Source organism: Bacillus rossius, chromosome 18, assembly GCF_032445375.1.
Source record: "Bacillus rossius redtenbacheri isolate Brsri chromosome 18, Brsri_v3, whole genome shotgun sequence".
Classification (NCBI taxonomy): Eukaryota; Metazoa; Arthropoda; class Insecta; order Phasmatodea; family Bacillidae; genus Bacillus; species Bacillus rossius.
The window spans coordinates 14,500,638-14,517,667 of record NC_086345.1 but is presented as its reverse complement, the minus strand read 5'-3'; the positions used below and the strand labels follow the sequence as shown (position 1 = coordinate 14,517,667).

Genomic DNA, 17,030 nt, shown 5'->3' with positions numbered 1-17,030 from the left:
TTTTTTTTTTTTTTTTTAACTGTTCTAACTTTTCTTTTTTTCTATTTACATTAATTACTTGTGATTCTTTTATGAACAAAATATTTGATTAATTTTGAAAGCAGGAATTACACCTGAGCATTGTATTATCTCGACAATTTCTTCCCACAACATGATTCATAAATATAAACAGTTCTCTAGTCTCGCCAATATGGCTTCGCACTCTACTCTCATTGGCTGTTGCACCATGTGTCCAGTGGCGCAACAACAGGGGGGGGGGAGGCAAGGGTATTTTGCCCCTCTCCCCTCTGAAACCTTGAAGTGGGGGCAAACGGGGGCAAAGAAAGTGCTGTGTAAATCAATTTTTAGATAATAAAACTGCTTGAATAGCACCATTTTACACCTTGAAATACGAATTTTCCCGGGGGAGAACCCCCGGACCCCCCGCTTCAATAGGGGGGATCGATGATTATTTATAAAAAAAGGTATATATTGCCCCCTTTAGAAATTTAGTTGTTGCGCTCCTGCATGTGTCCATATTAAAAATACATTATAGCAAATATTGTACAAATATATTGTCTAATATTCTACAATATTTTATTATAGTATAAATACGTTTTTTTCCCCCTTCAGACATACGCATTCGTAGTCGCTGAAGAGCGTTTGCGGTAAGTGCTGCTCTCTGGAAACGAGTGGCCGAGGTAGCAACAGTTGGCAGCAGGAGTATCTACAGTTGGAAGCAGGAGTTTCTACAGTTGGCAGGCCTGGAGCCTGGATAAGCTGCCCGCCGATAAACATAGCCACCAGCCATGACTTTGCCATCACCTGGGGCCTTTTTGTGTACGGTAAGTTAGTTGTAAGAAATAATTTAATTTTAATTTTGTATATTTAATTTTGTTCCTGGACAAGAAGGAATGTATACAAGTAATTGAATAGTTTAAAGAGAGTTGATAGGTGTACAGTAATTTTAGGCTAAGTACCGGTGTATATCGTGTCTGTTTATGTCTGTTCGAATATTAATTTAAAGGTGGGAAACGAAAGCTGAAGTAAAGTAACTGGGAATAAGTGAGAAATTTTTATTTAAGTTTAAAAAAAAAAAAAAAAACTGAAATAGGTTGTTGTCGGGGTAGGTGACCAAGGAATTAAGGGTAAATATTTACTTGGGCGGTATTTCCGAAAAAAAATGTTAAAAATCCGAAAATACCTTTAAATAATGCTCTTCAACTTCCTCTTTTCATTAAAAGCGGCGGAGATTAGAAATTCCAAATACTTTAGGAGATAACGAATTTTTAAATTTCTTCATATGTAGTTGAGCGGTATTTGCGAAAAAAAAATGTTAAAAATCCGAAAATACCTTTATTATATGCTCTTCAACTTCCTCTTTTCATTAAAAGCGGCGGAGATTAGAAATTCCAAATACTTTAGGAGATATCGAATTTTTAAATTTCAGCACAAAACCAGCGCATTCCTGTGGCGTGCGTGGACAATTGTTTCTTGTTTACGTACGAGTATTTTTTTTTATTGGATAATGATGTCACGTGATTGTTCGTGATAGGCCAGAATTCAAATTAACTAATACGTGATTATTTAGTTCAATTATTGTTTAAAACGGTGTTTAATTACCGCCTCCAACTTAGGTGAGTTTTTAACGTTTCTAATTTTAAAGTCTTATTTGTTATTTTGATATTGTTGCGCAAGTAATAAGTAACAAAAAAATTTACCTCAGTTGTTACTGTACATCCTTTGTTACGGGTTTGTTAGGTAAGGTCAGTTACATTATAAATAATTTAAAACTAAGGAATAATTAAAATTAATTCACATTATTTTTAATATCACCTTAGTTTGAAAGTATTTATAATGTAACTGACCTGACCTAATCGACCATTTTAGTTTACTGTTCACCCTTTGTCCGGGTTTGTTTGGTCAGGTCAGTTACATTATAAATATTTTAAAACTAAACAGCCATTAAAATTAATTCACAAAATAATTTTTAATGTCGGCTTAGTTTGAAAGTATTAATAATGTAACTGACCTGACCTAATCAACCATTTTATTAATTACGCATTCACGATTCACGTATTCACGTCTCACGAACACACGGCAAAATAACAAAAATGGCGCCGCTCGAATGGTTCCACAGGTCTTGTATTGCAAAATTAAAAAATTCGATATCTCCTAAAGTATTTGGAATTTCTTATCTCCGCCGCTTTTAATGAAAAGAGGAAGTTGAAGAGCATATCATAAAGGTATTTTCGGATTTTTAACATTTTTTTTTTGCAAATACCGCTCAACTCTAATGATGAAATTTAAAAATTCTATATCTCTTAACGTATTTGGAATTTCTTACCTCCGCCACTTTTAATGAAAAGAGGAAGTTGAAGAGCATAAAATAAAGGTATTTTCGGATTTTTAACATTTTTTTTCGGAAATACCGCCCAAGTAAATATTTACCGAATTAAGAATGAATGTCGTACAGGCCCATTTATGATGGATGGGTGGGCTGTACATGTGATGTCGGTTAAGAGACCCTTACATGAAGTCGTCAGGGCAGAAAATTTTAATGCAAATGAGGGTAAATATGTATTGTACGGATTAGCGCCAAAAAAAATCGTACAAATATGAAATAACTTTCATTATATGCTATCTTACGTCCTCTTTTCAGAACCGCCTGCGGAGATAAAAAATTCCAAATACTTTTGGAGATATGGCCGTTCTTATTTTGCTATACCAGACGTGTGTAATAATTTGACCGTCGCCATTTTATATTTTGCCGTGTGCGCGTGAATGTCTAAATAACAGAAATTTTCCATTAGGTAAGGTTAGTTACATTATAAATACTTCAAAATAAACCGAAATTAAAAATAATATCAATTTATTTTACATGTTGTATAGTTTTAAGTATTTATAATGTAACTGACCTGACCTAACAAAATGGGACAAAGGTAGATTAGGTCAGGTCAGCTACATTATAAATACTTTGAAACTGAACAGACATTAAAAATAATAAAATTAATTTTATTGGTTGTTTAGTTTTAAAGTATTTATAATGTAGCTGACCTGACCTAACAAACCGGGAAAAAGGATGAACAGAATAAACTCACGTAAGTTTCTTTTTACATGATGTATTCGTTCGCGTGAGAGTCCTAAGATCCACATAAAGTTCTGCCATTCCCGATTACACCCGAATATTCACCTTCGGCCAACCTCGGGATTTATTTATTTTTGCGCAGGAAAAATGAATTGAAATATTAAAAGTGGTCGGATAGGTTAGCTACATTAAAAAAAAAACTTTAAAACCATTTGGATGGTTAGTTAGGTTAGTATAGCTACATTAAAATAAACAGAGAAATATTAATAAATAAACCCGAGGTTGGCCGAAGGTGAATTGTTCGGGTGTAATCGGGAATGGCAGAACTTTATGTGCATCTTAGGTTTCTCCGTTCGGGAACATCGCAAAAAAAAAAAAATGATACTTGTAAACAAGCAACCGTTATCGCCGCACGAGTGCACAATATGAAAATTAAAAAATTCGATATCTCCAAAAGTATTTGGAATTTCTTATCTCAGCCGGGTTTAATGAAAAGAGGAAGTTTAAGAGCACAGAATAAAGGTATTTTCGGATTTTTAAATTTTTTTTTAAAAAAAATCGCCAAAAAATGAAGATTAAAAAATTCGATATCTCCTAAAGTAATTGGAATTTTTTATCTCCGCAGGCGGTTCTGAAGAGAGGACGTAAGATAGCATATAATGAAAGTTATTTCATATTTGTACGATTTTTTTTGGCGCTAATCCGTACAATACATATTTACCCAAATGAGAGGCAGTTAAGCCTGGTTGAATTTTTGTTGTACATTGTCCATTTTAGTAGCAGTGGCTACCATGTAGTAAGAGGCACTCATTGGCCGAAGAGGTTGGCCTACAGAGAATAGGCACTACGAGTATGGTTTGCATGTCAAATCCAGCCAAAGGATAACTAAGAGGTGTATTGTGATTGGGTTAAAGTCCCAAGAGAATACAGATAGGTTTGTTGCCCTGTGAAGAGTTTGAGTGTTTGATGAAGTTGAAAGCAGAAGGTTAATTTTTATGCAGCTTCATTGACACTTTAAGACAGGTTTCCTGTGAAAGTACGGACAGAGATTGGGGTTAAGGCTAAGATCCTTAGTTTTGCAGCCACCAGGGAAATTATTTCTCCCATGAATATCATTGTAGGTAAAAATACATAATATCCACAGTATTGTAAATAAAGCTTTTCAGGTAAATATGTAGTTAGGCGGTATTTGCGAAAAAATTTTTAAAAATCCGAAAATACCTTTATTAGATGCTCTTCAACTTCCTCTTTTCATTAAAAGTGGCGGAGGTAAGAAATTCCAAATACTTTAGGAGGTATCGAATTTTTAAATTTCATCACAATACTGTGCATTAATGCGGCTTCACCATTGTTTCTTGTTTACGTTTTACGTTTACGAGTATGAATTTTTTTCATTGGAGAATGTCGTCACGTGATAGTTGTGTGATTGGCCAAAATTCAAATGAACCAATAGGTGATTATTTATTCATTTATTTTTGAAAACGATGTGTAATTACAACTATCATCCACGCCATTTGATCATTAGATGTTGTAGTCGTTCTGGGAATTCGTTTATCATTATCGTGTTTCATTCTGTGAGTTTTTACGTTCCAAATTGTAATAACAAAAAAAATTTACGTGAGTTGTTACTGTGCATCCTTTGTTACGGATTTGTTAGGTAAGGTAAGTTACATTATAAATAATTTAAAACTAAAGAATAATTAAAATTAATTCACATTATTTTTAATTTCGGCTTAGTTTGAAAGTATTAATAATGTAACTGACCTGACCTAATCAACCATTTTATTAATTACGCATTGACGACAAAATAACAAAAATGGCGTCGCTCGAATGGTTCCACAGGTCTTGTATTGCAAAATTAAAAAATTCGATATCTCCTAAAGTGTTTGGAATTTCTTATCTCCGCCACTTTTAATGAAAAGAGGAAGTTGAAGAGCATATAATAAAGGTATTTTCGGATTTTTAAAATTTTTTTTCGCAAATACCGCTCAACTACATATGATGAAAATTAAAAATTCGATATCTCCTAAAGTATTTGGAATTTCTTACCTCCGCCACTTTTAATGAAAAGAGAAAGTTGAAGAGCATCTAATAAAGGTATTTTCGGATTTTTAAAATTTTTTTTCGCAAATACCGCCCAACTACATATTTACCGCTTTTCATTTTGCAAATGTGATTAAAAAATTATTTAAATTTTAATCAAGAAAATTTTAAAACTATCCTAAATATTAGGTATTTATAAAAACTCTACAAGGCTTTTGCTTTACACACAATATAAATGACGTATCCTGAACATTTCTATGTTGCTTAAATGTTTGCATAACATACTGAATTTAAATAATTGAGTCAAAAACTTGTTATTTAACCCACGTGTGTAGCTCGTGAAATGAATGAATCTTGTATGAGTTAAGTATTACGCCGCTAGATATTAAGCACTGTTTTCCACGATGAGTTTAGAGTTTGCCCGCTAGATGTCCCAACTATAGCAGAGGAGTTCTGGAGGGTATAACATTACTTTTTACTTTGAAACGGTCGTCTGTGACTATAAGTCGTATTTTGAAGATGAAGCTTTGCAGGAAATGGAAAGAAGTTAATCAACAAAAAGTTTAGTAAGTTTTTAAATTTAATTTATATGTACTACATTGTAACTACAATGCTAATGTTTTCTCCGTAAAAGTAACATGTAGGATGTGGAAAAATTTAGCCGTTTTAGCGGTTCAAAGTAAAAAATTATTTAGATCTAACTGCAATTTTCTTTTTAGATTTAAGTTAATGACCTTGTCATTTCTTGTACATAGTGTGTTGGAGTTATACTGAAGTATGTTATTTTATGAAAATGAGTGGACATTATGTAGTGAGTGGACATTATGTAGTTGTGAAAAGTTTTCTGTGAATATATTAATTCTAAATTTATGACTACTCATTACATAAATATTTAAAGGTTTATAAAAAAAATAACGTAAAGATCAAGACTAAGAAATAAATACATGTATGTTTTTATCATAACCAGAAATAAATCATGAGGGTGCTAAGGCCTGTTCTGCAAGGACAGAGTTTCTAGAATGACAGACAGATGGAGACAAACCATACGGATTAGCTGGGCAATGCTGAGCACTTCCGTTTCTGTTGCTCCGTGCGACCAATAGAATCCAAGTAAAAAAATATGTAGTATTCTGTTAATTATAACATTGTAATTTTTTTTTGTTAAATTATTCATCTGCCCGTGCAATGATTTCGAAGCATATTTTTAAAAATTAAATTAGTATTTCGTAACCTTGAAAATCATTCACTGGTTCCCATTTGTTGTGTTTCCATTGCAGTTGTAATTTTAACCTGGCAAATATAACAGTACAGGGAATTTATTTATACATTTTATTAGCTGAAAAACTGTGCCAAATTTATTACTATATGAATTCTGTGCAACAAATTCTGGTTTTGTAAACTTGTGTGCAAGTTTACGTAAATGTCGGTTGTAGACTTACGATGGGTTAGACTAGACTTACAAATTTTCATAGACAGTTTTAGCATTTTGGATTAAAAATTAGTAATTTATCACATAGGAAAAACAATATGACTTTTTATCGTGCCACTAATCGGTCGGAATTTATTTTGTAAATGTGTAGTAAATAGTTAGATTTCCGCAAAAACAATAGTTATAAGTGCACAAATAAAACAAACAACTGGTGGGTGTGTGTGTGTGTGTGTGTGTGTGTGTGTGTGTGTGTGAGAATGTTAACAGCGCAGCAGATAAATAATAAAAAAAAAAAAAACATAGGCCATCAGCAATGAACAAGTTTTTTCACTCAATAACATTTTCAAGAATTCTTATATTAACATAAAACTGTGATAAATATAACGAAGCCAAATATATATCCTTGAACTACTTTCATGAATTACATTATTTCTTATAGGCTCGCAAGATTAGTGAAAGAAAGGAAGACGTTGGGGTTGGTACAGATCTCTCTGCCTGATGATGATGATGGTTCTGCAAAAACAACATTGCCAGAAAGCCAAAGTGTTGATACTTTGGCACCAGCAGTAACCAGCATGGCATCGTAAGTGGTTGCATGTATGCCACCTAACACTGATGATAGTAGCCTACACATACTTACTATTTCTGATGATGATCAAGGGTAGGATTTACAATCACATCATCTTTGTGATATGAAAGGTGAATTTAGAATTCAAGCTTGAATGCTCTTGTGAATAGAAATAAATCGTATTAGTGGTGTTTTTTTTTAAAGCATGTAACAATGTAAACTGTTCTAGGAACTACGACCTTCTCCCCCACTGGTAGTGGTTTACGAGTCTCCACTGCCACGGACAGATCCCGGACTCAGCACGCTAAATGGTCGGATGCTGGCCGATGTACGTCACTTCATGGTGCAGTGCCGTCTTCTAGAGTGACACAGGTAAAATTTTGACGTGACAACGTCTAATAAATCGATGAACGCCAGCTGCACGCACGAAAAAGGATGACTCATTGTCCCGTTACGCTCATTGTAGGCTTGCGCCGCATCTATCTCTCTTCCACTCGATTGGAACAACCATCGATTTGACTTTTTCGAGGCACATTAAACTTAAAACACTCCCATTCGTTTCCTACTTTTCCTATCATCGTCCTATCCTTGACAGAATAACACAGATTGGAAGAAGTTAAATAGCAAACATGTATAAAAGTTATAGTTAAAATAATCTTTTAGTTAAAGTACCTAATAAACATATTAGAATTAATGAGTGCAAATTAAAGTAAATTTATCAATTAAATTGTAGATTTCATTTCACTCCTTCTTTGTATCCATACAAAATAATGATAATTCAATAAAAATGATTCAATTTTATTCATAAAAGTATGCAATCATTTCATCAATGTTTTGATATGACGTCACGTTAAACTATCGTCCGTAAACCGACTTTACAGTCAACCAATTTTTTTTTCACGTAAAGTGGAGTAATTTTTTTTTCTTAATTAAAAATATTTCTATAGACTTCTAAGCATTTTGCCGGCTGTAAGGTTGAAAATTCTTCCGCGGACTTCATGTTTCAATATTGATTTAAATAAAAATATCTATTTGTGTGATTTTGACAGCAAGGGTTGGCCAGTATGGTCACAATTGAGGAATTCAACTAATAAACTGGCAAAACACGATGGTGGAAAAAAAATTGAACACCAAAAAAAAAATTATCAGGCTAAAATAATTGATTTTTTCCCAACTCACAAAAAACAAACAATATTTGCTAGTCTCAGAAATTGCTCATGTTTACAATGTGGCCATATTACTTTCATGCACCTTATAATTTAATTCAATCAGAATATTTGGAATCAACTTAACTAAGTTAAAACCATTCCCACGATTGCCCGATATTTAACTTACATACAGATACATGTAAACATTTTTTAGTTGATAGAATATTAATAAATGAATTTTATATCATAGTTTAAAAAAACCTGCAGTAATATTTCCATGAGAAAATTTGTTTTTCATGCATTTAATTAGCGACATCATGATTTTACCATGTTAGTTTTAAGAAGTTTTGAAAAGTAATTACAAAATATGATCATTGGAAAGATGTCACACAAATAACAAAGTTTGTTTAGTTCGTTTACTCAACGTAAATAAATGTAACACATTTTCGTTTTACAGAATGGGTATTCTTAAGTAGCCTACATGTTTAGATTTATTAAGAAATTTAGGTAAATATGTAGTGTACGTATTATCGTCAAAAATTTTTTTAAAAATATGAAATAACTTTTATTATATGCTCTTGTACGTCCTCTTTTCATTACAGCCTGCAGAGATAAGAAATTCCAATTTTGGAGATATCGCCGTTCTTATTTTGCAATACAAGACCTATTTAATCATTCGACCGCCGCCATTTTATATTATGCAGTGTGTGCGTGAATGCCTAAATAACAGAAATTTTCCATTAGGTAAGGTTAGTTACATTATAAATACTTCAAAATAAATGGAAATAAAAAATAATATCAATTAATTTTACTTGTTTTATAGTTTTAAGTATTTATAATGTAACTGACCTGACCTAACAAACCGGAACAAAGGATTAACAGTAGGAACGAACGTAATTTTTTTTTACGCGCAACAAATAACAAATAAGCATAAAAATTTGAAACGTTAAAAACTCACCTAAGTTGAAGGCGGGTACACTTCCTTTGCCATTAGTAGGAAATGATGATAAATGAATAAATCATCACCTATTGGTTCATTTGAATATTGGCCTATCACGAACTATCACGTGACAACATTATCCAATAAAAAGCAATTGATACTCGTAAACAAAAAACAATGGTGAATGCCGTGTGAATGTACAGGTATAGTGATTAAAATTTAAAAATTTGATATCTCCAAAAGTAATTGGAATTTCTTATCTCCGCAGGCTGTAATGAAGAGAGGACGTAAAAGAGCATATAGGCCTAGTGAAAGTTATTTCAGATTTTTAAAAAAAATTTTGACGATAATCCGTACACTACATATTTACCGAAATCTAATGTAAATATTATTTGTGAAAATGTACCAATTTTGTGTTGTGCCCGGTGAATAACGCACATGAGAGTCAATATAACTTCGTTTGAAATTGTGGTTTGACTACCGATTATGTTACACAGCAATGCAATCAATGTCACGGTAGAATTTTTTTAAATCATTCAACTTTTTATAGAGTAAATAGTGTTTTAATGAGTTAAAAGTTATGATTGCAAACATTTATTTTGTCGGTTCAGCAATTTTGTCACGATAGCGTTGTCTGAAGCACCCCAAAACACAGTAAGGGCCATGTCTAAACTTAAGGTCATTAGAAACGGATGAAGTGTAAACAGACTAGAATGTAGCAGCAATAGAATGCACATGGTATGAGAAATGGCAGCAACTCATAAAGAACAAAGACTGAAGCGGTTCTCACATGTAGAAAAACCAGGCTTGAGCCCAATTGTAATTGAAACCTGATCACCTTGTAAGCAATTGATCTCATCTGACCATGAAAATGCTGTAACCTTTACCAAAAAAAAAAAAATTTGTGTGAGTACTTATAACGTGATTTCATAATATTTTTTCCATCAACCACATGACCTATTATTATACTATTCTGACTCTCGGCTAATATTTCATAGAGCTTAAGAAGTTATTTAGAAAAGCACACTTATCATAAGCCAGTAATAAAAGTTGGTTTATTTGGCTATAAATCAAGTAATGCACAAAATTAGGCTAACTACTTGAAATAAAAACTTCAGTTACTTTTTATAGTCATGCACCATAGCGAGTTTCAAAGTCAAATTGTTGTTTCGCAACGGTGATGAGCTGGGAAAAAAGCACGAATATAATTAAGAACAAATTATTGTTTCACGTATAATGAAGATCTTTCCTTATGCAGGACTAACTGCTAAAAAAAAATGCTATATAACCACCTGCATTCTGCAGCTGGCAACGGATATACCAGCCTAGAATAACTTCGCCTTGAAAACCGCACTTTAGTAATAGCTTTCACGCCCGCAGAATTACAATTTGTCACGAAGAGTCGGGCACTGCTGTCAGGATTCATTATCAACTAGCTAGGTTCGGTTTTAACAACAGTGATGATTGGCAATATTAGCTGATGTTATGCAGGTAGAACATTTGCATAAAATTAGAAACCACACCTCAACAGCTTGAGTACCAATGTAACGCAATAGCTATAACTAAACTGCCAATGTAAGCGAATCTCACATTAATTTCTATTTCTTTCACTATACTATAAAGTCTTGTTTGTTGGAGGAAAGAGGGAAAGGGTAAAAAACATAGTGGGATGTTACCCGAAATTATTGTTATTGTAATTGTTGTTTGGTTTTGCAGATGTCCAAATCACTCTTCAGGAACATATGTGCTGAAAAGTGTCAAAAGGTACGGTCTACTGATAGATTTCAAGTTTAATTGTACGCACTGCAACCAAGAACAGCAGTTGAAGTCTGAACCTGTGGAATGTCTTCTAGTGAGGAGGCAAAGAAAAACTAAACAGGATGTCAACTTAAACACTATTTCAGTTGGCTTAGGCTATGAGCCATTGCATGAACTTTTGTCGCTCAATGATGTACAACCTATGAGCCCAGATTGCTTTTTGTGCCACGAGAATAAAATCTGTGAACACTGGAAAGTAATGTTGGAGAAGGAAATGGAAAATACTGCAATGAAAGAGTTCTTTATGGCGGAAGACGATGGACAAATCTCTATAGTTGGAAATGAGGAACATGCTTGGACCATAGGAATTTTGGATGGAGGTTGGAACCAAAGATCTTATGTTCATAGGTATTCTGCTAAGTCTGGATGTGTTATAATAATTGGATTCTACACTAAGAAATTGTTGTTCCTTGGTGTGAGGAACAAATATTGTATGTACCGCATGCATTCGTAGCAAACGGATGGAAAAGGAACCCACACCTCACTTTTGTTTCCAGAACTGGACTGATTCTTCCACTGCAGTGGAAACAGGGATTATAGTGGAAGGATTCCGGTTCTGTGAAGCCAAGTACAAACTTCAATTTAAGAAGTTTGTTGGCGATGGTGATTCCAGTGTGCATGCAGCCATAATTGTGAATGTTTCGTATGGAAGAGATGTTGAAAAGTTTGAATGTGCCAACCATGTCATGAAGAATCATCTTAAAAAGGATCTTTATGCCATGGCCAAGGGCATCCAGACACGCCATCTCGGCCAGTTGAAAATCAAAGCCCGTGCAAGAGGTTCTATCAGCAACTGTGGGGCTAATGCTATACAACTTCAATCAGCACTTCTAAATGTGCCCAACCATGTGTTTGGGGACCATGAGTTATGCAATCGAGCAGTGTGTTTTGAGAGCTGGTACATCAGCGAATCCCTGCAGTTATGATTCATTGCCTCGTGACTTAGTCGTGGGAATCAAACAAGCTTTCAACCGAGTGAGAGCAAAGTCACAAGCACTTGTAATGTATCTCACAACCAACCAAGCAGAAATGTACTTGTCATTATTTGCGAGGATGGTAGGCAGTAATCAGATTAACCATTCACAGCAGGGGTCTTGCAGCTGTAGGGCTACTGCTGCTTGTTTGTCTTTCCAACTTCGCTACAAATGGCGTGGACAAACTATGAAGGTAAGCCCAGGAGTGACTGTAAGGCGATTAATGGCAAAAAGACAGAAACTGTAGGCGAAGGCTGGACGTGAATCCTCATGCACCAAAGAAATCGGAATCATCCAAGCCACAGGGTGGTAAGAGCTATGGTCCTCACGCAACTCAGCCGCCGGCTTCTGGTCGTGAACTAGAAATTCTGACAGAGCTGGTGATGAGCTTAGAACTTACAGTGGAAGAGATAAATGATCTGGAGGTGCGGACGCAAGATCAAGGAAGCAGTCGGTTGTGGATGAAGGAGAGGAGAGAATGAAACACTGCTTCCTTTTTCGGACTTGTCTGCGAAATGAGGGAAAATATTTTGTGTAAATTGACGGTGGAAGCGATTGCTTAGTTGTATTTTGGAGAATGCTGCCACAATACATGGTCTTGCAAACGAGTGCTTAGCTGTTGCTTTGTACGAAGAAATAGCAGGCCATACTGTTCAACAGTTGACTATCGTTGCTTTCTTGCAGCTTCTTCCGATGGTTTGATTGATGATGATGGTTTGGTGGAGGTTAAAATGTCCATACTCTGCAAGGGAACTTAACCCTTTAGATGTTGCAGTGCAGCTGAAAACGTTCTTTTGCAGAGTTGTCGAAAGCGAGCTTTGCGTGAATCGCTCTCACAATTACTTCTATCAAGTGCAAGGGCAATTGTGTATCACACGAAGAAAGTGGTGTACTTTGTTGTTTGGACAATGAAAGGCATTTCAATAGAAAAAATTGTGAGGGATAGTCGTTTCTGGCTTGAGAAAATGGAGTCAAATTGCAAGGAAGTGCAATGTGGTGAGTGCGTGCTGCTCCCTATGACTCGATAGCCACCTGCACAAATATTGATTAGGGCCATGTGTTTTTTCAAATGCTAAAATAGCAGCTGACTCATTATACATTTCCTGTATTTTTTTTGTTTGTTAGTAAATTAATAAGAATTATTCATTGTGTACCTTAGTTTAGAACGACACCTCTCTTGACACATTTTGCGCGCAAAAACGACCCTTAATGGCTCGGCACCATTCGAGGTCTCTTTCGTTTGCATCTCACTTTGACCCGGGGCCGTAGAATTCACGCACCCTGGGGGCATTCATCAACTTTGTTCATATGAAATAGCTGCAATAGTGTAAATGTTTATGAATCTCTTTCCATAGACTCCACAGCTGCCTCCTATCAGCCTTGATCTAACCGATGTGCAGAGTAACTGATTAAGCTTTCTCTCGTCGTGGCATGTTTTAAGTTCTGGGTAATTTCTTTGTTGACCTGGCCACAAGGTGTGGACAAGGTCTCGTGTAATGTGGACTATAGCCACACAGGGCTGCTTATGGGCTATAAGTGCAAGCAAACTTACCGATGATTCATTAACCCAGGACTTAGTTGCAGGCCGTGTATTGCCTCCATGAGATAGTAGGGTTTCAGGTGCCCTCCACCCAGGCATCATGCCAGCAAGGTCATAATATATTATGTAGCCATGCCCCAGACATTTGCGCTAGTTCTAATGTAACGTACTGCGTTATGCCAAGCCATGTGACCTTATTAACATTGTGCACCTATACCTAGACCCGTATCATGACACTTTTGTGACCAACCATGGCCAGCTAATTCAGTGGCAGATTTAGAGGGGGGGGAACTTGACCCCAGAAGGGTAAAATATGCACCGGATATGACTTTTGAAGTAATAAAACAGGTATTATACTAGGTCCAGACTACCTGGGTCTCCCCTCTATGATTCCTCATGGACCCTGTAACGAAACATTACAACTGTGTTGCCTAAACATCCATTTCCAGTCGCCAGTAGAACCATAAACAGCATCCCGAGTGGCTCACAACTTGGGGGTCCTTTGCAGGGCCTTCCATTCGCTGTCTCGAGCCACATGGCCAGGTAACCTTCCTGAGAAAATCTGTTTACTAGCGCGCACAACACCCCGCTAGTTGGCGCTCCAGGCAAGAGCCAACTGAGGCCGCTGAGATGACTTCATCATCAGTCTCGAGATGCTTTCAGCTTCGCCCGCACAGGGCCACCAGTCTGATGTGTGCGACGAACTGCTTTTCAGTTGATTCTCTTGGGACACTACTTTGTTGCACAGATTTGCAATACCAATAAAATATAGACCCTCTAGGAGTTTATTTGCTGAGACCACATGATTTAATTGAATTAAATAAAAATATTTCCAAATATGAATTCCAGTTAAGTGTTCAACTTTTCTCTTTCAATTCTGTTTTAAAAAGTGTTTTCTCTGGCGTTGGCAAAACATTTTTTATTAGATGCTCCAAGTGGTACTGGCCAAGAATTTGTGACCAATTTAATATTAACTAAAGTTAGGTCACAAGCTAAAATGGTCATAGCCATTGCGGCTGCCACACTACTGACAAAGGACGGATTATTCCACTTTTCAACTACCCCTTGCAGCATCACTTTTAAGAGACACTGTGTGTTCCATCCATAAAAAAGGCTCATTGGGCAAGGTTTTGCAAGATGCAAGCTTAATAATATGGGATGAGTGCACAATGACTTAGAGCTCATGTGCAGGCCGTAGATACAACCCTCGGAGAGATAAGTAGCTCAAAATTATGGGGTGGAATCACTTTTATGTTTTCTGTTGATTTCAGACAAGCATTGAAATAGTTATGGGAACTAGGGCAGATATTAAATCTTGCTTAAAATCGTCCCCATTGTAGAAGTCTGTTGAATCCTTGAAGCTGAATACCACAACATGAGGAGTCACTTAGGTGGAGGAAGCACAAATTTCCCAATGTGCGTGAAGTCAATTTTAGCCGCCGTGAACATAAGCATTGTTGCCATCGACAAAATGATGTCTAAACTACCAGGCGACAGCGTACACCACCTTGCCATTGATATCGTCATGAATTAAGATACCGCACATTACTTTAAAAAATTTAAAATTCATTGAATCCGCATGGGCTACCCCCACATTTGTTGAAATTAAAAAAAATTGGCTTCCCACCAAATTTATGTAACGGAACCAGACTTCAAGTGAAATTTCTTAAATTGCTATAGTAGCTATAGTCTTGACTAGGCTGGCAGTTCAGCAAACTGTACTAATACCTCGAATTCTGATGATACCCAGATTTACCATGTAGTTTTAAAAGGTTATAATTTCCTGTGACAGTATCATTGCAGTCACTACAAATGAAGCGCAGGGACAAAATTATGGCAGAATAGATTTGAGAGAATATTTTTTTTCCTATGGACAATTATGCGTTGCCTTATCTAGATCAGGTTGCGGAGAAAACCAGTATATGCCAATACCACATGAAAATAAGAATAAAAATATTACATTCGTTGTAGTACTCTAAATAATTTATAAACATCAGCTTACAGAGTGCAAAGGTACTTCCAGACAATATTTTCTTCAGACAACTGTACCTCTCTGCTCGGTTCATTTCCGAAGAGCAAAGAACATTTGCAAAAGCCATCACCCCTCTTTACACAGTTCATTGAATACAGAGAACATTATTGAAATGATTGTCATTGTCACTCTAGATTGAAGATCTAATTTTCTTTTATTTATCAATAAGGAAGTGCTAATAGGAAATTCAAGTCGAGCATCTGCGACTGCTTCTCAGAGGGCAGTATACAATTAAGTCATGTTTGCAGGTTTATCCAGATTAACAGTGTTTCCCCACTATCCAAGCCAACTAGGAGACACTCGAAACATTTGCTTCAGGACCCAGAATGTGATACAACAGTCGTTGAAGGCCTAGAAAAAATTAATCTCAAAGATGACATTTACTTTTAAGGATTGGTCCACTGCTAACTGAAAAAACACTGTTTAAAACAAAAAAATTTTTATCCAGACTATCTAGGTAAACACTAACACGTGTCCTTCAAAGTTAACACCCTAATTCATTCCAGTAAAACTGTGCTAATCAAAACAGCACTAGTCACATACTGTTTTTCCATTAGAGAATTTTAATCAAGACACTACTCCTGTTAAAACTAATTTACAGTACCAATATGTAAATACATTTGAAGTACAATTTAATGTTCATCACCATTTATTTGAAGTACATGTAAATAAATTTTAATATTTAGTGATTTAATCTAAAAGTAAATTAAAAAATTCATGTACTGCATTGTTTGCGCAATAGGGCTTGGATATAACATTTTTTCCCTACGTAGACACTATCAACATTTCTGAGTAACAAATTATAGTGTCATTCATAAAGGAGTTACATTTCAGTTCTAATGTGAATTTAAAAAGCATTAACTTAACATTTTCTATTAAAGATTATTTAATCTTGTAATGTAATTCCTGACTTGTTTATTAAATGTGTGCACCATTATTTACCACTATTGCATACTAGTGGTGCAAGGTAGCTTCATGCCTTTTCTCTCCAGAGCTGCCGTTTGCTGAACGCTTGGACATCAGAAATAATTATGCAATGAAGAAAACAAATGGCTATTGAGGAAAAGCCAAATATTGTCTTTATGATTCATCACATTATTAATTCATTACAGTGTATTTAATTCTACAAGAGTGCCGTTACCATTGTGTATGTATGAAATTAAAATGTAAAAAATTAATTTTGTTTTTTATGGTTTATGAAAGTGAAATATGGCACAGTGGATAACCTGCACAAAAATAATCAGGAATCTACTGTATCTAAGATTTTGCTTATCCAAGGTTTCCACGATCCACATTGACTCTTTTAATAAAGACTCATAATCTAAGAATGTTTGAGAGAGGTACACTAAAGCTTACCTCCTGAACATATCTGAACTGCTGAAAGGAATAACTGGAAGGTGACTAACAATAAGATGAAGGTTTCAGAAGAGGCAAGGAAACTTAACAGCAATCAATGAAGTAACAACATTGA

General features: G+C 35.3%; 1 protein-coding gene and 1 long non-coding RNA gene across 11 annotated transcripts in view; one reads left to right on the top strand and one right to left on the bottom strand.

Moving 5' to 3' along the window:
* LOC134541135 (protein amnionless) overlaps positions 1-3,449 on the bottom strand; it is a 34,290-nt gene extending 30,841 nt beyond the window's left edge. For 4 of the 8 annotated variants that reach the window (XM_063384333.1, XM_063384335.1, XM_063384337.1 and 1 more), the window contains exon 1: positions 3,081-3,449. In XM_063384333.1, the coding sequence (XP_063240403.1) occupies positions 3,081-3,135 (55 nt within the window). In that variant the 5' untranslated portion in view covers positions 3,136-3,449. Of the gene's footprint in view, positions 1-618; positions 2,582-3,080 lie in introns of those variants that run through there. The other 4 variants (XM_063384340.1, XM_063384339.1, XM_063384341.1 and 1 more) reach the window with 2 other exon arrangements.
* LOC134541138 (uncharacterized) lies at positions 691-13,129 on the top strand. 3 transcript variants are annotated; one of them, XR_010076554.1, is made up of 3 exons: positions 691-824; positions 6,979-7,122; positions 7,337-13,129. It is a non-coding gene; the product is annotated as an uncharacterized LOC134541138 (long non-coding RNA). The 3 variants fall into 3 exon arrangements; XR_010076555.1 differs by lacking the exon at positions 691-824 and adding an exon at positions 3,289-4,520; XR_010076556.1 differs by lacking the exon at positions 691-824 and adding an exon at positions 5,275-5,676.
* Positions 13,130-17,030: the final 3,901 nt, after the last annotated feature.